Below are 24,194 nucleotides of genomic sequence, written 5' to 3'. Positions count from 1 at the left end.
TCTAGTAGCCCAGAATCCAGTCGGGGTATCTCATGTGTGCAGGGACTCCAGTACCCAAATCATCACCCGCTGCCCCCAGGGTGTGCAACAGTAGGAAGCTGGAACTGGCAGTGAAGCCAGGATTCAAACCCAGACTCTCTGGAGTGGAATGAGCATGTCCCAAACGGCGTGCTAACAACTACTCCAAATGTCTGCCCTAAGCGTATATCGGAAAATGAACAAACCAAATCAAGATTCCCTATCAGAGCTCCTGCTGGGATCTGTTTACAATTCCTTATTCTAGTACGGTCTCTGCTACCAAAGAAATGTGCAGTGTCATCACATGGCCTTGGTGTTCCATTAGTATCACATGTGAGAGCTTCGCATGTGAGGGACATATGAGCCTCCCTCTCCAATGGAGGCTCAGTTATGTGGATATTTCCCTTTTTACATGACTCTTTTTTTATTAAACTTTTATTTAATGAATATAAATTTCCAAAGTACAGCTTATGGGTTACAATGGCTTCCCCCTCCCAAAACTTCCCTCCCACCCACAACCCTCCCCTTTCCTGCTCCCTCTCCCCTTCCAATCACATCAAGATTCATTTTCAATTCTCTTTATATACAGAAGATCAGTTTAGTATATATTAGGTAAAGATTTCAACAGTTTGCCCCCATATAGCAACACAAAGTGAAAAAAAATACTGTTGGAGTACTAGTTATAGCATTAAATAAGAGTGTACAGCACATTAGACAGAGATCCTACATAATATTTTTTACATGACTCTTCAGAGATAATCTGAGGAGCTCTGGCTGTGGAGACAGCAGGCAGGGGATACTGCAGGGAGGGACCACAGTTACCCAGCAGGACTAGGGATGACTGGCAGTCTGTCTGTGAGGGTGCTGGTACTGGGCACGAAGCAAACAGGGCCAGATGAATAGGGAGGAGCAATAGACACCTGATCTGGAGCAGAGAGCCCACTCCCCCATACACACATGGGACAGAAGCAGGTTACTCATGAGCCCACAGTCCTGTCCCCAGCTCTCAGCCCACAAACACCAGATTGATGCCCTCAAACTTTGGGAGATTTAAAATAGAAAGAAAACTTTTCCAAATCTCTTGAATGTTTTGATTTCTCTATGAGTTTAAAGAGCTCCAGGATTTACTATTCTTGCATAACTGAACTATGAGCCCATAAGCCAATAAGAAAACCTCTCCTGGGAAGCAGACACTCTGCAGGCCCTCAGTGGCTACTGGGAACTGAGTTTTTAACCTCCTTGGATCTGCAGAATTCTCTGCTCTCAAGTTGCTTGGAGATCTGAATAAGGATGTGTGGGGACACACTCCCCTGCTGGGAGAAAAGAAAAGTTCCATTGCTGTGGATTCCCTTCCTACGACTGCACCCCAAAAGATGCTTATGTGGATGTGTGTGCGTGTGCAGGCAGAAGGGTTAGGAAAGACACAGCGGAGCGCCTTGGTCAGTGGGCACATGAGGCCCAGAACGAACATCCACAGTTACTGATTTCCTTTAAGACAATGTGATCCCACAGTGCATTTATTTTTGGAAATAACAAATTCAAATCAAATAAACACGAAGGTGCTAGGTTGCTCTTTGTCTTGGTCCTTGGTTTGGTCCCTGTGGGATACATGGGGCCTGAGAGGACAAACATTCCTCATCTGTATTCAGGAGAGAAGACGACTGATGGCAGGGAAAGGCAATCTGGTGTCAGGAAAATAGGCAAGAGTGAGAGTGGTCGTTTTAGCTGCAGCAAGGGGCCAGCACAGGGAAGGCCAGGTCCCAGGAAAGGCTTTGGCTGAGAGGGGGGCCAGGACACGACTCACCAGCAGGCAGTTTATGGGTGTAGAGGGAAGGAAAGGGGACAGTGTGGGCCCTGGTACAGAACACCAAGCAACAGAGACAGAGGAATGAGACCAGCAGGTGACCTGGTCAGTCTGTCAATCAGGATTGACCTCAGCCAAGGCCTCAGGCTGGCGCCTGCAGAGCAGCAAGTAGAACAGGAGGGCGCCACCCAGAAGGAGGGCCAGGCCCAGTCTCCAGTGGTTCCTGAGTGACTTCTGCCACTCCCACAGCCGGGCCAGCAGCCAGGAGCCCCTGGACCTCTGCATGCGGGCCGCCACCTTCTCTGCCACCCTTCGGAGGCGCTCCTCAGGGCTGGCCCAGTGCAGGGCCTGCAGCAGACCGTACTCCTCGTTGGTGTAGTGGGCACCTCCATTCTCCCTTACCAGACGCTCCACCAGGCCCAGCAGCTGCTGCACCTGGGCCTCCTGCTCTCGGCCGGTGGCTCGGTTGTCAAAGGCGCAGATTCTGCCCCCGCACTCGGCCGTCAGCTCCCGCAGCGCCCGATTCTCTGTGCAGCGCACATAGTCCTGCAGGCAGCCCCCGGCCAGGTCCTCCTTCCTGGTGAAGACCGCGACTGTCCAAGCCATCACACCCTCCCCGAACATCTCCTTCACCTTCCTCACTGCCTCCTGGTCCTGGGCCGTGTAGCGGCCCAGCTGGGTCACCAGGAGCAGCACGTGGGGCCCTGGGGCCGAGAGCAGGTAGCAGCGACCTCTCTCCAAACCTCCTGGGTCTGTTTTGGGGACTTGGGAGTGGAAAATGTCCGGGGTGTCGATGATGTCCACGTGCCACCTGGCCCTCCTGCAGCTGGCAACGGAGCAGGTTCTGGTGACCGCCGAGGTCTCAAGCCTGGAGAGGAACCTTCTCTGGCCCAGGATGCTGTTCCCCGTGGCGCTCTTCCCGACTCCTGTCCTCCCAACCAAGACGAGCCTCAGCCTGGGCACCTGAGAGGACTGGCTGTCCTCTTCCAAACCTGGGAGAGCAAAGGATTCACAGTCTCATTGCAGTCAACCCAGAGCTCCCTTCAGGACAAAAAACTGTCTTTAGAACAAAAGAGAAGGAGATTTGAACGTTCCCCCTTTTAACCAAACCTTTAGAGCAGTCATCTGCTTATAGATGTTGAGCTCCTGGTGGTGGGGGTGAACCCTGGTTTTCCTTCTGAATTGGGTTTCCCTCATGCCCCCACTAGCCCAGTCCACCTGGTAACTGATGTTCACGCTAGTGCATGATTACAGCCTCTTTGTCCTCTTCTGTGGCAATCACAGCTGGTTTCTTCACCTCCCTTTATTCCTCAGGAACATAGGAGCAGGCTGGTCAGAGGACTGGGCATCTCAGAGGAGGGCTGGGACAGAGATCCAGCTACAGTACAGACCCCAGACTCTTGCTGTTTTGCCCCAGGCTTTGGATGCCTCTGGGATTTGCCCCTGCTCAATCTCAGGGAAGCCCCCTTTGCCCTATTTCTCTAAGCTCACACCTGGGGCAGGGGCAAGGATGAGTTGCAGAGTTGGTTCCTTACCATAGGCGCTCTCTTCATCTCTCACCATCCTCCGTCCTCCCATGCTTCCCTGAAACAGTCCCCAACACAGCGCATTCATTCATTTACTCATCTGTCCAGCTGATGGAGTGCATCAGGCAAAGACCAACCACAGGTGGCATGACCATGACACCGATGACAGGACCCAGCCACTGCCTGCAAGCTTCTTAACATCTATGTGTATAGTTTTAGGGAGGAGCAGGTGGCAAGACAGAATCAGGTGAATTTTTTCAGTTAATAAATTACGTTAAAATTCATCCTATGGGCTATGTGATCAAATATTTTGCGTGTAGAAATCAATAGACTTGTCAAAAAATGGCCTTTCATTTTGTTAACTTTTTATTTGGTTTCAACTTCACTTATTTGTGCTCTGATTCTTATTGTTTCTTGCCTTCTGCTAATTTTGGGTTTGGTTTCTTCTTGCTTATAAACAGACAAAACTTTAGTGAGACTAACAAAAAAATCCTAATAGTTCAGTGAGACTGAGAAAAACCTTATATAAATAAAATCAGAGATGAAAAATATGAGATTACATCCAAAACCATGGCACTAAAAGGATCATAGGAAACTATTAGTAATTCTCAGTATTTAGCTGGAGAAGGATTATAGCCTGTGTGGTTCATTAATTCATTCATTCTAACAGATATAGATGGATACAGCAAAATAGAGACACCAGAAAGTAATACATGTGCATATGGCCAACTGTAGCCTATTGATTTTTGACACATTTTCTCCATTGGAGAAAGAACAGTCTTCTCAACATAGTATCAAGGCAAAACTGGACAGACACAGATTGAAGAAGAATGAAACTAGATACCTGCCCCTCAACACTTATAAAAAGCAACTCAAGATAGATTAAGACCTAAGTGTGTAACATGAAGCTATGAAATTTCTAGAAGAAAACACAGAGGAAACAATTGAAGACTTTGATGGAGACGGTGATTTCTTGAATAAGACTTCAAAAGCACATGCAACAAAAACAAAACTAGACAAAGGGGATTTTATCAAACTCAGAAGCTTCTACACAGACAAGGAAACAGTGAATAGAGTGAAGAGAATCCAACATAATGGGAGAAAATGTTTGCACGCTACTTATCTGACAAATGATTAATATCCAGAATATATCAGAAACTCAAAAACCCCCAAAGAAGTAATCCAGTTAAGAAATGAAAAAAATGGCTCAATGGGCTAATTCTCTGCCTGCAGCGCCAGCACACCAGGTTCTAGTCCCGGTCGGGGTGCCAGATTCTGTCCAGGTCACTCCTCTTCCAGTCCAGCTCTCTGCTATGGCCTGTGAGTGCAGTGGAGGATGGCCCAAGTGCTTGGGCTCTGCACCCCATGGGAGACCAGGAGAAGCACCTGGCTCCTGGCTTCAGATCAGTGCAGTGCACCAGCCACAGCGGCCATTGGGGCGTGAACCAATGGAAAAGGAAGACCTTTCTCTCTGCCACTCTCTCTCACTTTCCACTCTGCCTGTCAAAAAAAAAGAAAAGAAATGGAAAAAGGACATGAATGCAAAGTTCTCAAATGAAGAGATACAAACAACCAACAGCAAGTATGTGAAAAAATATTCAGTGCAATAGCTTCCAGGGAAATGCAAATAAAAACCATAATGAAATATCATCTTACCCCTTTTATGATGGTTGCTATTAAGAAGACAGAAAGTAACAATTTCTGGTAAGGATGTGGAGAAAGAGTAAGTTTTACATGCTGTTGATGGAGCTATAAATTAGTACAGTCACTATAGAAAATAGTAAAAACTAAAAAAAAGAGTTGCTGTATTATCTAGATATCCCACTATGGGCATATATCCAAGAGTCATGAATCCATTATATTAAAGAGATACCTACTCTATTATGCTTATTGCAGCACTATTCACAATAGCCAAGATATGGAATCAGGCAAGGTGCCCATCATCAGATGAATGGATAAAGAAAGTATTGGATATAAACATAATGGAATACTATTAAGCAAAAAAAATGAAATCATGTTATTTGGATAAAAATGGATGAGACTGGAGGGCATGATGTTAAGTGGTGTAAGCAGACATAAAAAGACAAATAATGCATGTTCTCCCTCCATCTGAACACAGAGTGGTGATAACTAGACTCTGGGAGTGGTCGGGGGAATTCAGGAAGTTTGTATTTAAAAACAGGGGAAGTTGAGCACTGTTCTTTAATTTTGACAAATATGTTGTACCAATAACAGATGTTAATAATAGAATCTGGTTCTGGTTTATTTACTGCGGAAAATATATCAAATTTTTTTTTTAATTTTTGATAGGCAGAGTGGACAGTGAATGAGAGAGAGACAGAGAGAAAGGTCTTCCTTTGCCGTTGGTTCACCCTCCAATGGCTGCCGCGGCTGGCGTGCTGTGGCCGGCGACCGCGCTGATCCGAAGCCAGGAGCCAGGTGCTTCTCCTGTCTCCCATGGGGTGCAGGGCCCAAGGACTTGGACCATCCTCCACTGCACTCTCGGGCCACAGCAGAGAGCTGGCCTGGAAGAGGGGCAACAGGGACAGAATCCGGCGCCCCAACCGGGACTAGAACCTGGTGTGCCAGCACTGCAGGCGGGGGATTAGCCTATTGAGCCGCAGCAGCAGCCGTCAAGTTGTTAATAATAGAAGTTGCATATGGTGTATATGGGAACTATTGGTACTACTTCACAGTTTTTGTTTTATAAATCTAAAACTATTCTGAAACAAGAAACTGTCAGACTCCCATAATTTACACCAGAACAAAATGAAACAACTGGTGTATTTAGAGTGCAAGTTAGAGCAAGAATTTAGCTGAAGCAAGAAGCCCTTGTCAATGATGAATAGGGGGAGAAGGGAAGGAGAAAGGATTTAGTCCAAAAGTAAGGATGTGTGCATTCCAGAGCCAGTGAGAATGCTTACCACGTCTTCCAAATCCAGTCCGTTTGAAAGCCCGAGCATCTTTGTCATCCTGGAAGCATGCGGCTATTCCTTCTAGATCACACTCCCTTCTCCCCTCTCTCGATTGGAGGTGCTCACTCAACCCAGCTTCATTTGAGCAACACCTCAGACACTGACGGCTTCCTGCTGTACCCAGTTCCAGCCCCAAGCCCCCAGCCAGCACCCTTCTCTGGATCAGGCTCACCTTTCCTGGAGAGGAGTCCTGGACTGGACTCAGAAAACCCTTATCTGCTGCTTTCCCTTCAGCAAATGCAGCAGGCTCCTTCCTCCCTCACACACAGAGGAAGTCACTCAGAACTCAGGGCTTAGAGCCCAGGAAGGGCACGATGGTGATGACTTAAAGAGACAGAAACCCTCACCAGTGAAGGAGTGGCCATGCAAGATTTCCAACACAAACTGCACCCCCTGCTTTGGACTAGGGTGATGTTTTCAGAGGACCCCTATGACACTGATGTCTTGGCTCTAAAAGGATCTATAACTTCAGACAGAAAATTTTTTGGGTCTCTGAAGCCTATCTGCTAGCCTTTGGTCACTTATCTTAGCTCCAGTTGCCCTTTCATTTTAGGTATTTTCCTATAAAATAATCTCCAGAAAGTCTTCTTTTCCAGGGAGGAATCCTGACAGGAACCCATGATGGGGCACTTGTCTGGACAATGCCGTCACAGCGGTCCTGCCTTCGAGCACATCTCCTGCAGAATCTCTTCATCCACAGAGAAAAGCAAGGCTCTTCTGGCTGTTAAATATAGGGTTTGGTGGGTGTTTGGCATAGCACTTAAGATGCTGCTCGAGATTCCAACACCCCGTATTGAAATGCCTGGGTTCAAGACTTCGCCCTGCCTGTGACCCAGCTTCCTGCTAATGTGTGTTCATCACAGAGGCAGCAGATAGTTCTCAAGTACTTGGGTCCCTGCTAACTACATGATGATGCATGGATTGAGTTCCAGGCACCTGGCTTCAGCCTGGCCCAGCCTCAGTAGCTGCAGCATGAACAAGCAAATAGAAGGTCTCTCTCTCTCTCTCTCTCTCTCTCTCTCTCTCTCTCTCTCTCCCTCCCTCCTTCCCTGCATTGAAAATGGTTTGGCAATCATGAACAGCCTCCATGACATATGTGTGCAGGTCCATTGGGTACATGCCAAGGAACGAGATTGACAGTCCTGTGGTAAGAAAATTGCAAGACTGCTTTCCAAAGTGTCTCAGCCATTTTACATTCCTATCATTAATTAATGGCAGATCCCACTGCGTCCCATCCTTGACAGGATTTGGTATTGTCATTATTGTGTAGTTTGGCTATTCTGCTAGATGTATGGTGGTATCTTGTTATTGTTTTAATGTGCATTTCCCTAATGATATTTGATGTGCTGCATCTTTTCATATACATGTTTGCCATCTGTATATCTTATTTGATGAGATGTCTGTTAACATCTTTGGATCATATTCTAATTAATATTTTCCCCCAAAGAAACCTTTTATTAAAGGGCTAAAACTTCGTTAAGTACAACTTTAGGAATATAGTGATTCTTCTCACTATACCCACTCTCCCACTCCCACACCCATCCTACCTCCTCCTCCCTCTCCCATTTCCAGTCCCATTCTACATTAAGATTCATTTTAAATTAACTTTGTGCACAGAAGACCAACTCTTACACTAAGTAAAGATTTCAACAATTTGCAAACACATGAACTATTAGAGAACAATTTTTACAGTTATTTCTCATAATACAACTCACTGAGGACAGAGGTCCTGCATGGGAAATAAGTTCACAGTGACCCCTGTTGTTAATTTAACAATTAACACTCTAATGTATGACATCAGTGATCATCTGAAGAAGCTCTGGACATGAGCTTCCAAAGGCTATGGAAGCCTTCTGAATCCCCAGTCTCTGTTAGTATTTAGACAAGGCCATAAGCAAAGCATAAGCGCTCTCCTCCCTTTGGAGAAAATTACATCCTTTTTTGATGGCCACTTCTTTCCACTGAGTTTCACTCACAGAGATCCTTCATGCAGGACATTTTTTGCCACAGTTTCTTGGCTTTCCATGTGTGAAATACTTTCATGGGTTTTTCAGCCAGACCAGAATGCCTTAAGGGTTAATTATGAGGTCAAAGCGCTAATTAAAGTGATTGTCATTCTATGAGTCTGCTGTGTGGACTGCTTCCCATGTTGGATATTCTCTCCTTTTTAATTCTATCTATTATTATTGCCAGAACTTGATCTTATTTATATGATCCCTTTAACATTTAATTCTTTTTTTTTTTGACAGATAGAGTTAGACAGTGAGAGAGAGACAGAGAGAAAGGTCTTCCTTCCGTTGGTTCACTCCCCAAATGGCCACTGTTGCCGGGCTACTCCAGGTGCTTCCTCCCGGACTCCCACACAGGTGCAGGTGCCCAAGCACTTGGGCCATCCTCCACTGCCTTCCCGGGCCACAGCAGAGAGCTGGACTGGAAGAGGAGCAGCTGGGACCAGAAAGGGATGCTGGCACCACAGGTGGAGGATTAGCCAAGTGAGCCACAGCATCAGCTCCTTAACACTTAATTCTTATCACTGGGTTTTTAAATTTATTTTAAAATTTTATTTAAGTTATACAAATTTCATGTGTTTCAAAGATACAGATTTAGTGCATAGTGTTACTTCCCTACCTACCTACCTCCGTCCTGCCAAAACTCCAACCCTTAATCCTCCTCCTTCTTCTATTCTCACTCTTAATTTTTACCAAGATTTATTTTCCCTGAACTGGGGTAACTAATAGAGTACCTAAAATGTAATGTATGGGAGTGAAATGGGCACTTTAAGATTCAATGATTGTTTATTGTCTTTGTCTCTTCTGTTGAGGAACAGTGTTTTGTTTTTTTTTTTCTTCATTCTGTTTGTTGAATTCTTTACTAGTTTAGGGTTAACCTTATTAGTATTATTGGCTTTTAAGGGTTATTTGTTATTTGGGATAGCAGTCCTTTACAAGGTATGTTTTTGTAAACATTTTCCCCCAGTCTGTAGCTTGCCTTGTTATTCTCTTGACAGTGTTTCACAGAACAGAACATTTTAATTAAGTTAACTTATCAAGTCTGTCCTTATGGATTGAAACTTTGGTGTTATGTTGAAAAAGTTATCAAGAAATTCATGGTCATCTAGATTTTCTTATACATTATGCTTTGGGAGTTTTATAATTCTGCATCATATTTAGGTCTGTGATTCATTCTAAGTCAACTTTAAAGATTTATTTATTTATTTATTTGAAAGTCAGAGGAGAGATAGAGAGATAAAGAGAAGGGGGGGGGGGAGATGGAAGTGTTCCATATGCTGGTTCACTCTCCAAATGGCCACAATGGCTGGAGCTGGGCTGATTTGAAGCCAGGAGCTGGAGTTTCTTCTTAGTTCCTTCATGATGTGGAGTCCCAGGGACTTGGGCCATCTCCATTGCTTTCCCAGGTGCACCACAGGGAGCTGAATGAGAAGTGGAGCAGCTACTGCTCAAATCAGTGCCCATATGGGATGCTGGGACCTCAGGCAATGTCTGTATATGCTACACCATATTGCCAGCCCCGGAGTCAATTTTTATGAAGGGAAAAAAGTCTAGGTCTAGATTCATTTTTATATGTTGATACGTACAGCTTTCCTAGCACGATTTGCTGAGAATAGTATCCTTCTTCCTTTATATTGCCTTTGCTATTTTGTCAAAGATCAGTTGACTATATTTATGTGGGTTTGTTTTGGATGCTTTCTTCTATTCCATTGATCTTTTTCTCTGCTCTTTCACTAATATCATAGGGTCTCAGTTACTGTTGCTTAATAGTAAATATTAAAGTGGGATAGAGTCAGTGCTTTAACAATGTTCTTCTCCTTTATTATTGTGTTGTTACTCTGGACCTTCTACTTCTTCATACAAGCTTTTCAAGAACTTTGTCAATATCCACAAAATAACTTCCTAGGTTTTGCCTGGAATTGCATTGTTTCTATTGATCAAGTTGGGAAGAATTGACATTTTGACAATATTGAGTCTTCCTGTCATAAACATGCAATAGTTCTTCAATCATTTAGTCTTTGATGTATTCCATCAGCAATTTGTAGTTTTCTTCATATAGATCTTGTACATATTCTGTTAGATTTATACATAAGTCTTTATTTTGGGGAGTGTTAATATAAATGAACTTTGTTTTTAAATTCAAGTTAGTTAAACAAGCTCATTGCTAGACTTTTCTGTAATAATTTCATATCTTGCAACCTTGCTATAATTTTTTGTGGATTTTCCACATTTTCTACATAGATGATAATGTCATCATGACAACATAACCTAAAGACTATTTTATTCATTTCTTTATTTTTGCATGAGCTAGGCCTTCTAGTGTATTAAAATGGAGTAGTAAAGGGGGAATATCATTGCCTTGAGCCTAGCTTGATGGGAAAGCTTCTGCTTTATTCCTCCAGAGTGTGATGTCAGCTATAGCTTTTTTGAGTTATTCCCTCTCAGTGGAGGAGGTTCCCATCTATGCTTGGTTTACTGAGAGTTTTTTTTTTTTTTTTTTTGACAGGCAGAGTGGACAGTGAGAGAGAGACAGAGAGAAAGGTCTTCCTTTGCCGTTGGTTCACCCTCCAATGGCCGCCACGGTAGGCGCGCGGCAGCCGGCGCACTGCGCTGATCCGATGGCAGGAGCCAGGTGCTTCTCCTGGTCTCCCATGGGGTGCAGGGCCCAAGGACTTGGGCCATCCTCCACTGCACTCCCTGGCCACAGCAGAGAGCTGGCCTGGAAGAGGGGCAACCGGGACAGGATCGGTGCCCTGACCAGGACTAGAACCCGGTGTGCCGGCGCCGCAAGATGGAGGATTAGCCTAGTGAGCTGCGGCGCCGGTCACTGAGAGTTTTTGATCATGAATTGGTGCTGGATTTTGTCAAATGTTATTTTCTACATCTATTAATGTGTTCATGTATTTTTTCTCCTTTAGGCTGTTGATGTGATGCGTTACACTAATTGACTTCCAAATACTGAGACTGCTTTTCTCATCTAAGATAAAAGTCACTTGGTCAAGATGTGCAATTTTTATGTGCCTTGTTGAACTGATCTGTTCATATTTTGCTGAGGAATTTTTCACAACTAAGCTCGTGAGATATTGATATGTAGTTTCATTTTCTTGTAATGTCTTTTTCTGGTTTTGGTAATTCAGTGATACTGACCTCATAGAATGAATTCAGATTTATTCCTCATGGATTTTTGAATGTTCACCTTGGAAGAAGTCATCCCGTCTTCCAGATGTCATAGATTCCTTTTGTTAAGGAAAGATGTTCTCCTGAGGGGAGGAGTGGGGATGGGCATGATAGGACACTGTGACACTAGGTCTGATGGGGCCAGTCATACAGTGTGGAGGATGCAGTGGCTCCAGGGCTGGAGGACATGACGTCTCAGTAGCTCACAGCTGAGGTCCGTGACATCAGCAACTGTGTGGTCTTGGTGGCAAGAGTTGCTGGAGGTATACAGAAACTTCCAGGACTCCCAGGATGCTTACCTGTGTCTCTTGGTCCAGTAGCAAGGGATCAGAGAAGGCAGTAGTGAAGGCGAGGTCATCAGTATACATGTGCTTAGGTGTGGGATTGGCTTCAGGCACGTGTGTGATAACAGGGACCAGTGCCGGTATGCCCACAGTGGTTATGACCAGTGTGTGAATCAGGGTCTGGGACCAAATTCAGGCGAACACATGGAGATGGGATCCACTGTCATACAATGCACACCCAAACCTTAATATTCGAGGTGGCTGTGTGCATGTGGAGGGTCAATGCTGCCAGCTGTAGGTACAAGTTGCAATAGGCACTAGGGATACAGTTAGCTTTGGACATGTGTACAGCTAAAGAGGTCAGAAATGGCAGTAAGCACATTTGCAGCTGCAGGTTCTAACTTCGGCACAGCATGGCAGTGGAGACTGGGGATGGCAGCATTTATGGGTCCAGCTGCAGGGATGAGCTGCCATGATAGGCACAATGGTAAGTGTAATGGTCTGTGGTGGGGCTTGGCGTAATTTGTGGACATCTGCACAGTGATATAGATTTATTCAGATGAAATATTATCTTGGGTATGTTTTGGTAGTATGTGAAGTTGTCCAAACTCTCTAAGTAACTTGAGTGTATTTATTTACTTAAAAGTCAGAGTTACTGTGAAACAGGGAGAGACAGAAAGAGAGAGAACTTCTACCTACTGGTTCACTCTCCAAATAGCTATAATGGCCAGGGCTGGGCCAGGTCAAAGCCAGGAGCCAGGAGCTTCATTCAGGTGTCTCACGTGGTGGTAGGGGCCCAAGCACTTCTACCGTCTTCTGCTGCTATTCCTAGGCCCTTGGCAGGGCACTGGATTGGAAGTGGAGTATCTGGGATTTGAACTGGCACCCATAAGGGATGCTGCCACACCAGACACCAACTGCTAAGCAGTCTAATTTGGGGGGATAAATTGTTTATACATTTCCTTATAATTGATGTCTATCATTTTAGTATTAATGTCCTCTATTTAATTCCTATTTTAGTAATTTGAATTGCCTCTATAGCTTTTGATCAAAATAGCTAGAAATTTGCCAATTTTGTTTTTACTTTTTAAATCATCAACTTTTGAATTTTTCTTCTTTCTTCTTTCTATGTTATATTAATTCCTGCTCTAATCTTTATTATATGTTTTCTAAAATACTCTCATGGGCTCTTGAGCCAGATCCGAATGCCTTGAGGGCTGATTCTGAGGCCAGAGTGTTGTTTAGGATGTCTGCCATTCTATGAGTCTGCTGTGTCTCCCACTTCCCATGTTGGATCATTCTCTCCCTTTTTGATTATATCAGTTAGTATTAGCAGACACTAGTCTTGTTTGTGTGATCCCTTTGACTCTTAGACCTATCAGTGTGATCAATGGTGAACTGAAGATGATCACTTGGACTAGTGAGATGGCATTGGTACATGCCACCTTGATGGGATTGTATTGGAATCCCCTGGCACGTTTCTAACTCCACCATTTGTGGCAAGTCCGATTGAGCATGTCCCCAATTGTACATCTCCTCCCTCTCTTTTTCCCACTCTTATATTTAACAGGGATCACTTTTCAGTTAAAATTTAAACACCTAAGAATAATTGTGTGTTAATTACAGAGTTCAACCACTAGTACTAGAACCAAAAAAAAAAAAATACTAAAATGGATAAAGTATTACATTGTACACCAAAATTTTATTTATTTGAAAGGCAGAGAGAGAGGAAGAGGTGCTTACATACAGATGCATAAAGATCTCCCATTTATTGGTTCACTCTCCAAATGCCTGCAATAGTTGAGGCTGGGCCAGAACAAACCTATGAGCTCAGAACCCAATCTGAGCCTACCACATGGGTGACTATCCCTTGATGCCTCCTAGGTTATGCATTAGCAGAAGTAAAAAAAAAATGAAATCCTGTCATTTGCAAAAAAAATGGACACAACTGGAAACCATTTACCATTACCAATAAGCCAATTCCCTAAAGAAAAATACCATATGTTCTCCCTGATCTGTGGTAATATTTTGAGATGTTGTGATTTTTAACAGTCCTTGTCCTGACTCTTGAGGATCTGTGTTTTTTTTTTCATAGTATTTGTTGAACTCTTTACTTAGTGTACAGTTAATCTTATGAGTATAAAGTCAACTGAAAATATATCTTTCTAAAAGCATAAGAATGGGAATATGATAGGGAAAATGAAGAAGGGCAGGAACATGGACAGGAGTGAGGATGGGGGGAAAGTATCACTATCTTCCTGAATTGTACATATGAAATTTGTATACGTCAAATAAAATTTTTTTTGACAGGCAGAGTTAGACAAGGAGAGAGAGACAGACAGACAGAAAGGTCTTCCTTTTCCGTTGGTTCACCACCCAAATGGCTGCTACAGCCGGAGCTACGCTGATCTGCAGCCAGGAGCCATGTGCTTCCTCCTGGTCTTCCATGTGGGTGCACAGCCCAAGCACCTGAGCCATCCTCCACTGCCTTCCGGGACCACAGCAAAGAGCTGGACTGGAAGAGGAGCAACCAGGCGGAATCCGGTGCCCCAACTGGGGCTAGAATCCGGGGTGCCAGTGCTGAAGGCGGAGGATTAGCCAAGTGAGCCGCGGTGCTGGCCAAATAAATTTTTTTTTAAAATTCACAAGTCATGTTGTTCCATCTGGTAACATGTCACACAGGATTCCTCAAAATGTGTAATGGATGTAGTCTGTCAGTAGTAACAGATCAGACTTTGGTCACACTGGTAACTCCCTGCTTCTCCCTTTCTGCTAAATGCATGGATTTTATAGAGATTTATTTTTTCCTTCTTGTTAGTGGCCCTATTAGAATGAAAAGCTTCTAAACAGAGATGCAGTTATCATCTGCCATTGTTTCCTAGGCTGTTATCTTACCTGCAAGTCCTTGGTCTCCTACTACAAGTAAATAGGTTGTACTTGCAGGGGATAAGAAAAATGCTGGTGTCTGTTTTTCTCAAATAGTCACTTAATGACCTTTCACAGCTTAGAAATGAATCATTTACATGCAACTTTCACATTATCTTTCTTCATGATAAATAATGATCAAAAACAGGAGGCTGTTCAGCTCTTCATTGGCTGCTTAGGTTTTCAGAAATCCATTGTTAGAATATATAGAAAGATAACACCACCAATTCACATCTGTTCTAGTGTAGAGCAGAGTATACTTTATTCAGCTCATGCCACAGTCAAAGTGCAAGCTGCTATGCTTGCTCTGAATTGCTTCATCCTTGGCCAGCATCAACCTGAAGAAGACCCAAGGTGGTATTTGAGCATAGTTCAGGGTGATCTCCACAGTAATGTGCTTTCTTGACCAGGACTTACAATTCAGTTTCTTCTGAACACTTTGTAGGTACAAAGAAGGCAACATGGGCCCCACAGCTTTGTACTTCTGCCTGTAACATGACCACATCTTCACTTGACAAGACAGGATGGGGGGAGGTGAGGCAGGAAATGGTCGAGATGGGTAGGATGCATGCTTTTCTAAACGCAAGGTAATTCATACTAAATCCTCTTGTTGCTCATTTCTTGAAAATAGAGAGGAGATCATAGGAAATAAAGAACTTCTGTGGTGACATGCTGAGGTGTGCATTACAATGTGGCTATGAGCCATAGAAAATTATTCCCACCCTTGAGATCCAGTGGAGTTTGTCTTTGATATTGCCTGGGGCTGATCATTGCTTTCTCTGTCCATTTTCCTCTGTTTCTGAGTGGGAAATTGCATAACTGCTAATATATACCTGTTCTAACATTGCATTCTGTGATCAGACAACTTGTTGTCTAGCTTTCCAGATAGAGTTTTTTTCTCTTAGGGTAGAACAACCAGAGTCTGTCTCACCCAGGTCTGATTTAGATGATGTTGGTGATGGGACCTGGGACATTAGGCTGTTGATATTCAGATATTTTTGACTTAAGAGGATGCCAGGATGTGATTAGACCCTTGGGAATGTTAGGGTGGAGTATATGTGTTTTACGTGTTGGATAGATATGAGACTTTGGGGGTCAGAGGGCAGGTGATGGTTCATTTGACAATGCCCCCATAGGCAATTATCTTAATTGCAAGAAACTATGATTGTTTGCTTGTATCAATTAGATTTTGAAGATGTGATTTAGACATGAATCTTGAGATGGAGAGACTACTATGGATTATCACTGGGGTCTTAAATGTAATCACAAATTCTATTAGACAGAGGCAAGAACATAAAAGGATAAAGAAGATAGTATGATGATGGCTGCAGTAAATAGAGGGATGTGATGTGGCCACAAGCCAACATGGATGTCTCTGAAAGTGCAAAGAAGTTAGGTACTGGTTCTGCTCTATAGCTTTACCATGGAACCAAACCCTGATAACATCTCTATTTTATTCCCCATAGTCTCATTTTGGACTTCTGGCTTTTAGAACTGCCAGAGAATGTGTGTATAATGTTGCAAATTTTGGTAACTTGTAGTTAAAAGAGAAAACTGACACACTAGGATTACAACTTAATTTGTATAAGAAACATAATAGTGGTAATTCATCTCCTGTTCCTATTCCACAATGCCTTAATAAATTAAGCTTGTCAATTATCTAACATTGTAGTGGCAGAAAAAGCTAGGAGTGCCTCTCATTCTCTTTCTCTCTCTCCGCCTCACTCTCACGATATAGAAAACTAAATACTGAAATGTTCTTATGGTGATGATTGCCAACTGGGATAAGAGCCAACTGGAGCATTTGTGTGAGCTTTTGCAACTTGCCTCTTGTCTCCAAAAATTTCCACAACAGTGGTGGCTGCTTGGTGCGGAGCTTAGGCCCCTGCTTAAGACACCTGCATCCTGTACTGAAGTGCTTGGTTGGAGTCTTGGCTGCTCTGCTTCTGATCCAGCTTCCTGATAATGTGCCTCTGGGGAGGCAGCAGCTGATGGCTCAAAGCTTGGGTCCCTTCCGCCTACCTGGGAGATTGGCACTGAGTTCCTGCCTTCTGGCTTTGGCCTGGTCAAATTCTGTTCATTTTTAAATGAGTGAGTTGAGAATTTTCATAAAAGACTATAGTAAGAAAACCCATAGCATATACATTCACCAAAAAGTGTACTCAGCTCCATGCTTGGAAACACCAAGATACATGCCTAAGTTACTTCCTCTCCAGAGCATCCCTCAGCCTCCTTTTGCACCCAGGAATGATGTGCCTTGCTCTCTGGTCAATATCTGTGTCACTGAAGCAGGCCCTTTGGAGTTCATCACTACCACCCTAAAAAACGATTTAACTTTACAAATGTTGGTGCTATTGCAGGCATATGTACATAAGGTTTCAACCTGGAAAATTTGGAGCAGCGACCAAATTATGGAACAACATTTCTGCTTCTTTAAGGGTAAATGCTGTCTTCTCTGGCCCCACCCAATCTGAACTTCCTGAATATAGAGGCTGTGCGGAGGGCAAACACTTCCCCCATAGTCACAGCAACAGCACCGCTAAAACAGCCTCTCTGGAGAAACCTGAGAACTCACCAACTTGTTCCAAAGAAGGTGAGCCTGTCTGAGAAGAGGACGCAGAATGACAGAGCTGGGAGGGGCAGTAGGAACAGGGCACTTGGGTGGGGTGGATTCTGATCTAAGGAGGGAAAATGTACAATGCCAACAGGTAATGTTCCATTCAGAGGATGCTTCCAAGGTGGTAGAGGATGGGAGAAGGGAAGGGTAAGAGATTTTCTATCATGGTGTGCATACATCTCGTATTTAAGAGGACAGACTTTTGCTGAATAGGGTGTCTTCCTTCTGACGGCTGTAGTGACAGACACCCAGCATTGTCTGTCAACCTTAATAAGAAAGTAAATGTTCTCAAGGGAAATTTTTAGAGCTGTGAGGTGAATTAGGGAACCATCTGTCTAAATCTCGCTTTTTAGGGAAAAAAATAAGAACCCAAGAGTTTGGTAACACTCCATGGCTTATCCTGATCACTAATGATAGAAGACCATAGAACACAGTTTATTCACTATGTGGACACTTAATAGACAGAAGCTGTGTCGAACAGTGCAATATGTGAGGTGGGGAAGGCAGTGCTATAGGGGGAGGATTAATTACTTCCCCAACCCTCCTATCTACCTCACACACATCATACTCAGTCTACAAGAAGTAGAACAACCTGACAAGTGCTCAAGGTGCGACGCGGCTTTCACTTCCTCAGTTGATTTTTGGTAGATGTGTGTGTGTGTGTGTGCAAGAACACAGAGGAGCTGACTCTCAAGGGTCTGAAAGCACGTTCCAGAAATGCTGAGTCTGGGCCACAGCTCAGGTCGTTGCTCACCGCTCACCCTTTCTGTTACCTGGAGTTCCTCTGGGTCTTCTTGGGAAAGTTTTTAAATGATCTTCTTCTGACTGTGGCTCTCAACTCTGGCTTGTTGGTAAGGAGAAAAGATAAGTGATGAGAGGCCCTCCTCTGGGTCCTGCTGTCACAGGCTTGCTCCCAGTTCACCTTCCTGGAGATAATGGGGATGATCCCCCCGCCTGCCCTGATCAGTCTCGGATCTGATGTAAACTGACATTTAGAGAAGAACCCAAGGAGTGATGTGCAAGGGTAAGAGTGGGTACAGTGGAGTCAGGCAGACTTAACCTCCAATCCTTGCTCTGCCCAATAACTATCTGCACAGTAACCCTGGGCAAATTTAAGAAAGGGAGATAAGGCCAGCACTGCGGCTTAACAGGCTAATCTTCCGCCTTGCGGCACCGGCACACCGGGTTCTAGTCCCAATTGGGGCGCCAGATTCTATCCCGCTTGCTGCTCTTCCAGGCCAGCTCTCTGCTATGGCCCGGGAAGGCAGTGGAGGATGGCCCAAGTGCTTGGGCCCTGCACCCGCAAAGGGAGACCAGGAGAAGCACCTGGCTCCTGGCTTCGGATCAGCGAGATGCACCGTCCGCAGCGGCCATTGGAGGGTGAACCAACTGCAAAAAGGAAGACCTTTCTCTCTGTCTCTCTCTCACTATCCACTCTGCCTGTCAAAAAAATAAAAAATAAAAAAAGAAAGGGAGATACTTTAACAGAATTAGAGTTAAGTTTGCTGGTAAGATGATGCCATTTATCACAGTCTTATATTTCCGTGTCTTGTGTGAACTTGCACTTATGGAGAAGTTCAATCAGATTAAAGCTTGGCGCTTTTTTTGGTGGAATACTTCAAGAGTATAAATCCTAAAACTGCATTAGAAAGCAATTAGTTTGTCTCTCCTTTTGTGATGTTGGCAGGCATTACTGATTCTCTAGAATGAAACCACTGTTTCCAAATAATAATAGACTAATTTTATTATTTTTTTCATTTATTAGATAGAATAATTTTAATATAGAAAGTAAATTCTGTTCAACAATTCTTTCATTTTCTTGGAACACAGTTAAAAGATAAAATATGGGGAAAACCTGATAAATGCTTGACTCCCCCCTGCCTTTGTCAGTGTTCATGATGACGAGTTGCTTTCTTAGCATATTCCAAAAGGAATAATTGATTTCTTTTAGGAAGATGGTATTATTTTGAACTACTTAATTTTAACATGTTTGCTGTGTTTCAGCAATTAGACCTGAGTTTTCTTAAAGATGCTGAAATTGGTGCAAGTTTGTCTGGTTGGAGCTTCTTCAAGATGGTTTTGGAGTCCTTCTCATGGAACCATAAAAACTTCTAGTTTTTTAAGTTATTAATATCAAGAGAACATATTTCATGCATTTAATAGGTACAATTCTAAGATAACCATACTCCCCTCCCCCTCCTTCAGTTTCTCTTCCTTTCCTTTCCTTTATTTCTTTTATCTTTTAATTTTTGCCATAAATTTTGATATTATATAGTTTTTAGTAAAAAGTGTTCTAGGTTGAACTTATACATTTCCTGGCCCAGATCTAGATTCAGCACTTTATTTTTGAGATTTTTCATTTCTTGCGTAAGAAATAACATGTGAAGATTATAATCTGGGCACTAAGGGTGCTCATTACTGTTGGTAGGCCACTCTTTATGTCTTTTAAGTGGACTTTCAAATTCTACACACACACGCACACACACTCACACACACACACAAACCTCTAACAATACACGTGATTACTGAAACTAAAGACTTTTTGCAGGGTGTTTTTTTCTCTGCTTAAGTTATATTCCAGTAAGCATGAACAGTGGAATGATTGCATTTTCAAATCCCTTGGACCAATTCTTTGTGTGGTTCATCTATCACACAAAATACAGGTAGGTTAATTTGTTTGGGTTACTTTTGATTTTTCCTGGGTTTTAAAAATATAATGTTGGATGTATACTTACGTAAGGTATATAATTTCAAGATTAATTCTCCAAAAACGAAACATATTCAAAGTACTTTGAGGGGCCAGCACCACGTCATAATGGGTAAAGCTGCCACCTGCAGCTCCAGCATTCATTAAGGGCGTCAGTTCGAGTTCCAGCTGCCCCACTTGTGATCCAGCTCACTGCTAATGCACCCTGGAAAGCAGAGGAAGATGGCCCAAGTACTTGGGTCCCTGAAGTTACAAGGGGGACCCCAAAATTGCTACTGAGTCCTGGCTACAGATTGGCCCAACTCCAGCTATTTTGGGAGTGAACCAACAGATGGAAGACCTCTCTCTCTCTCTCTCTCTCTCTCTCTCTCTCTCCCTCTCCCTCTCTCTCTTTCCCTCTTTCTCTCTGTCCCACCCCTCTCTGTAACTCTGCATTACAAATAAAAAAATCCAAAACAAAAACAAAACCCCAACTGCAGTGTTCCAACATTAGCATTAGAGTTAATAACTTTAAAAATAAATAAATAGGGGCTGATGCTGTGGTGCAGTGGATTAAAGCTCTGGCCTGGAGCGCCGGCATCCCATATGAGCACCGGGTTCTAGTCCTGGCTGCTCCTCTTCCAATCCAGCTCTCTGTTAAGGCCTGGGAAAGCAGTAGAAGATGGCCCAAGTCCTTGGGCCCCTGCACCCACTTGAGGGACGTGAAGGAGGCTCCTGGCTTCAGATCATCGCAGCTCTGGCCATTTCGGCCATCTGGGGAGTGAATCAGTGGATGGAAGACCTCTCTCTCTCTCTCTCTCTCTCTCTCTCTCTCTCTCTGTAACTCTGTCTTTAAAATAAATAAAAAATAAATTTTAAAAATAAATAAATAAATAAAAATTTTAAAAACTACACACTGAAAAAGTATACATGGATTTATTTTTTTTGCACTAATATATACTTATCTTTTAATTTCACTTTCCATGTTGAAGTACCCCCATACATACTTCTGTATTGTTGCCTGTATACCTTTAAGTCCTAAAATTGGTGTTGATAATCAAATACTAAATGCCTATTCAATCTTTGAAAGATATTATTAACTTATACAAAAGCATTGGACTGTTTTTTTATTCCCACTAATCTTTGGAGATGATCTGCTTCCTCTAAACTTTTCCCAAAAGACTATGTTGGCAAACTTTCGAATCTTGCCGTAGCTATTACTGAGAAGTGGCATCTTGATGTGTGTTTTTCATTTGTTTTTATCTATTATGAGTGAATTTAACCATCTTTTTGTATTCCAGGATCATTTTCATATCTTCGTTGAAGTGCACATTCACATTTCTTGCCTGATTTTCTATCAACTTGCTAGTCTTTGATTTTTCTATGATTAGATAATCTTCGTATGAAAGGAAAATTAATTCTCTTTTATGTAAATTGGAAAAAAGTTTTCTTAGTTTGATGTCTGTATTTTAATTGTCAACTGTGCTTCTTGCCTTATATTACTTTAAATGTTTTATGTAATCAAATGTATCAGCCTTTTCCTTAAACTATTTTAGTCATAGAAATATTCCTGCCATCCCCAGGTTACAAATACTACTGTTTTTCTTTAGGTGTTCATATGGATTTTTGTATTTGCATTTCAAATCTATCTTTGAATTTATGGTGATCAGTTAAGGAATGAAATGAGGAAATGGATGCAATTTTATTTTCTCCATGATTATATAGTTCTTCCAGTATTGCTAATAAAATTGTCATCTTTTCCCCATTGACATGATATACTCCCCTATGCAATGTAAATGTAACAACATGATTGAATATAGATGAGAACAATAAGTACAGTAGTCTCTGTCTGAATTGTTCCTGACTCCATTGTGACTCTGTTCATTCATGAGCTTCACACTACTTCAATTACAGAAACCATAATATTTTCCCCCTGGCAGAACAATGCTGTCATCATTGTTTTCCATTTCCTTGATTGTCCACATGGAATTTTTCTTTTTTTAACTTTTATAGTTAACATTTTTCACAACAGGAAACCAAATATTAGTGACAAAGGTTTTAAAATTTATATTTATAAAGTTCATTTTAAAGAAGTATGCTTTAATTCCTATTTTGTGAAATGCTTCAAACACAAATCAGTGTTAAATTCAATCAAATATATTTTTTATTTTAGATAATTCTCTTATTAATTTATTAACAGGATATGTTATAACAACCCATATTATCATATTGAACTACCCTAACAGTTTTGAAATGTCACACCTAATCAAATCATATTATTTATTAGTGTCTAATAATTCATCTAGGTTTTTGTATCAACACTGCAAATGTGACGAATATGTAGCTTTATTGGTGAAAACTTTATGAACTTTTAGAACCAATACTATATTTGCTTCACAGAAAGAATATAGTTATCCCTCTTTTTATATGCTCAGGAGCAATTTAAATAGCATTGAGATTATAATGTATCTAAAATTCTAATAGGGTTTCCCTGTGAAACTCATCTGTGGGAAAATGTTTTTACTACTCTCTCTATTATTTTTCCATGGTCACGGAACTGCTTCAGTCTCCACTGATGTGAATAGGCATAATAAAATATTACAAATCCTCAGCAAGGACAAGAAGAAGAGAGGATGGGGGACAATTCCTACTCACCTTGGTCTTTTTCTTCCTTCTTTCCTTAAGGTCTATACGTGCCTAAGCTCCTGAGCTTCCTTACGTAAAATGGCTGGCCATCAAAACAATGCATTGAGGATCGTTCTGGTAGGGATGACTGGAAGTGGGAAAAGTGCAACAGCAAACACCATCCTTGGGGACAAAGTCTTCAAGACTGGAATAAGTGCCCAATCCCTTACCAAGAGCTGTCAAAAAGCAACCAGGGATTGGAAGGGGAGAGAACTCCTTGTTGTTGACACCCCAGGGCTCTTTGATACCAAGGAAGGCCTGCCTACCACCTGCAAGGAAATCTGCAAGTGTGTCCTCTTCTCCTGCCCAGGGCCTCACGCATTTCTCATGGTTATACCGCTGGGCCGCTACATGGAATTACAACAGCAAACTATTGCACTGATCAAGGCCACCTTTGGGAATTCAGTGACAAAACACATGGTCATCGTGTTCACCCGCAGAGAGGATCTGGAGGACAGTAAGCTAGATGACTACATAGCAAATGCAGACGTGAACCTAAAAAGCTTCATCCAGGAGTGTGGGGGCCGCTGCTACGCCATTAGCAACAGAGCAGACAAGGCCGAGAAGGAGGGTCAGGTGCAGGAGCTGATGGAGCTGATAGAGAAGATGGTTCTGGAAAATGCAAGGGGATATTTTTCTGAGAATATATACAAGGACATAGAGGAAAAACTGAAACAAAAGGCAGACATTTTGAAGAAAATATATGAGGATCAGTTAAGGAATGAAATTAAACTTATTGAAAATGATTGTGGTCTTAAATCAGAGGAAGAAAAAGCTAAAAAAATACAAGAGGCAAACAAAAAATATGATGAAAAAATGAAAAATATAATGGAAGAAGCTGGACAGAATATATTTGAATATGTCTTCACTTTGGTTAAGAACAACCTTGTGAAAATATGGCATAGATTTTGGAAGTAAATTTCATTCTTTCTGCTTAATTTGCTGTGATGTGTTAAACGATAGATCATATTTTCCAAAATTGCTGTTATAATACCTCCCCTACACACAAAATCTAAAAGGTAAAATGTAAAAACAATTATTCTGTCTATTTTGCTTTACAATATTATGTATATGAGGGCTGGTGCTGTGGCACAGTAGGTTAATCCTCCGCCCATGGCACCAGCATTCTATATGGGCGCAAGTTCTAGTACCAGCTGCTCCTCTTCCAATCCAGCTCTCTGCTGTGGCCTGGAAAAGCTGAAGAAGATGGCCGAGGTCCTTGGGCCTCTGCACCCACGTGGTAGACTGGGCAGAACCACCAGACTCCCGGCTTAGGATCAGCGCAGCTCTGGCCATTGTGGCCATTTGCAGAGTGAACCAGTGGAAGACTCTCTCTCTCTCTCTCTCTCTCTCCCTCTGTAACACTTCCAAATAAATAAATCTATCTTTAAAAATATATTATGTATATGGATACATTATGAAATGATTAAATCAAGATCATTACTATACACTTTGCTTCAGCTATTTATCTATTTTTTTTCTTTTTTG

The 24,194-nt window shown here is 42.5% G+C and overlaps 2 protein-coding genes across 4 annotated transcripts; one reads left to right on the top strand and one right to left on the bottom strand.

The window, feature by feature from the left end:
- Positions 1–608: 608 nt before the first annotated feature.
- Positions 609–6,546, bottom strand: GIMAP1 (GTPase, IMAP family member 1). 3 transcript variants are annotated; one of them, XM_062193786.1, is made up of 3 exons: positions 6,496–6,546; positions 3,358–3,406; positions 609–2,814 (listed from the first exon to the last, which is right to left on the bottom strand). In XM_062193786.1, the coding sequence occupies exons 2-3, from the start codon at positions 3,398–3,400 to the stop codon at positions 1,937–1,939; spliced, it is 921 nt and encodes a 306-aa protein (XP_062049770.1). In that variant the 5' UTR covers positions 3,401–3,406; positions 6,496–6,546; the 3' UTR covers positions 609–1,936. The 3 variants fall into 3 exon arrangements, with proteins under 3 accessions (XP_062049770.1, XP_062049768.1, XP_062049769.1); XM_062193784.1 differs by having other exon boundaries at positions 6,273–6,537; XM_062193785.1 differs by lacking the exon at positions 6,496–6,546 and adding an exon at positions 6,273–6,332 and having other exon boundaries at positions 3,358–3,549.
- A 10,694-nt stretch (positions 6,547–17,240) lies between these two features.
- Positions 17,241–23,643, top strand: LOC133761121 (GTPase IMAP family member 7-like). Its single transcript, XM_062193783.1, has 2 exons — positions 17,241–17,311; positions 22,707–23,643. Exon 2 carries the CDS (start codon positions 22,746–22,748, stop codon positions 23,622–23,624), a length of 879 nt encoding a protein of 292 aa, XP_062049767.1. The 5' UTR covers positions 17,241–17,311; positions 22,707–22,745; the 3' UTR covers positions 23,625–23,643.
- Positions 23,644–24,194: the final 551 nt, after the last annotated feature.

The sequence above is a fragment of the Lepus europaeus genome, chromosome 5 (genome assembly GCF_033115175.1).
Source record: "Lepus europaeus isolate LE1 chromosome 5, mLepTim1.pri, whole genome shotgun sequence".
Taxonomy (NCBI): domain Eukaryota; kingdom Metazoa; phylum Chordata; class Mammalia; order Lagomorpha; family Leporidae; genus Lepus; species Lepus europaeus.
The sequence above is the reverse complement of the archived record's forward strand: the minus strand, read 5'-3'. Positions and strand labels throughout refer to the sequence as shown.

Excerpts from the sequence above, each read along its gene's own strand:
- GIMAP1 (XM_062193784.1), bottom strand. The coding sequence starts at position 6,320 with ATGACAAAGATGCTCGGGCTTTCAAACGGACTGGATTTGGAAGACGTG. Across the intron at positions 3,407-6,272 it reads GACTGGATTTGGAAGACGTG|GGAAGCATGGGAGGACGGAG; the intron begins GTAAGCATTCTC and ends GGACTGTTTCAG. Across the intron at positions 2,815-3,357 it reads AGATGAAGAGAGCGCCTATG|GTTTGGAAGAGGACAGCCAG; the intron begins GTAAGGAACCAA and ends TTGCTCTCCCAG.
- LOC133761121 (XM_062193783.1), top strand. The coding sequence starts at position 22,746 with ATGGCTGGCCATCAAAACAATGCATTGAGGATCGTTCTGGTAGGGATG.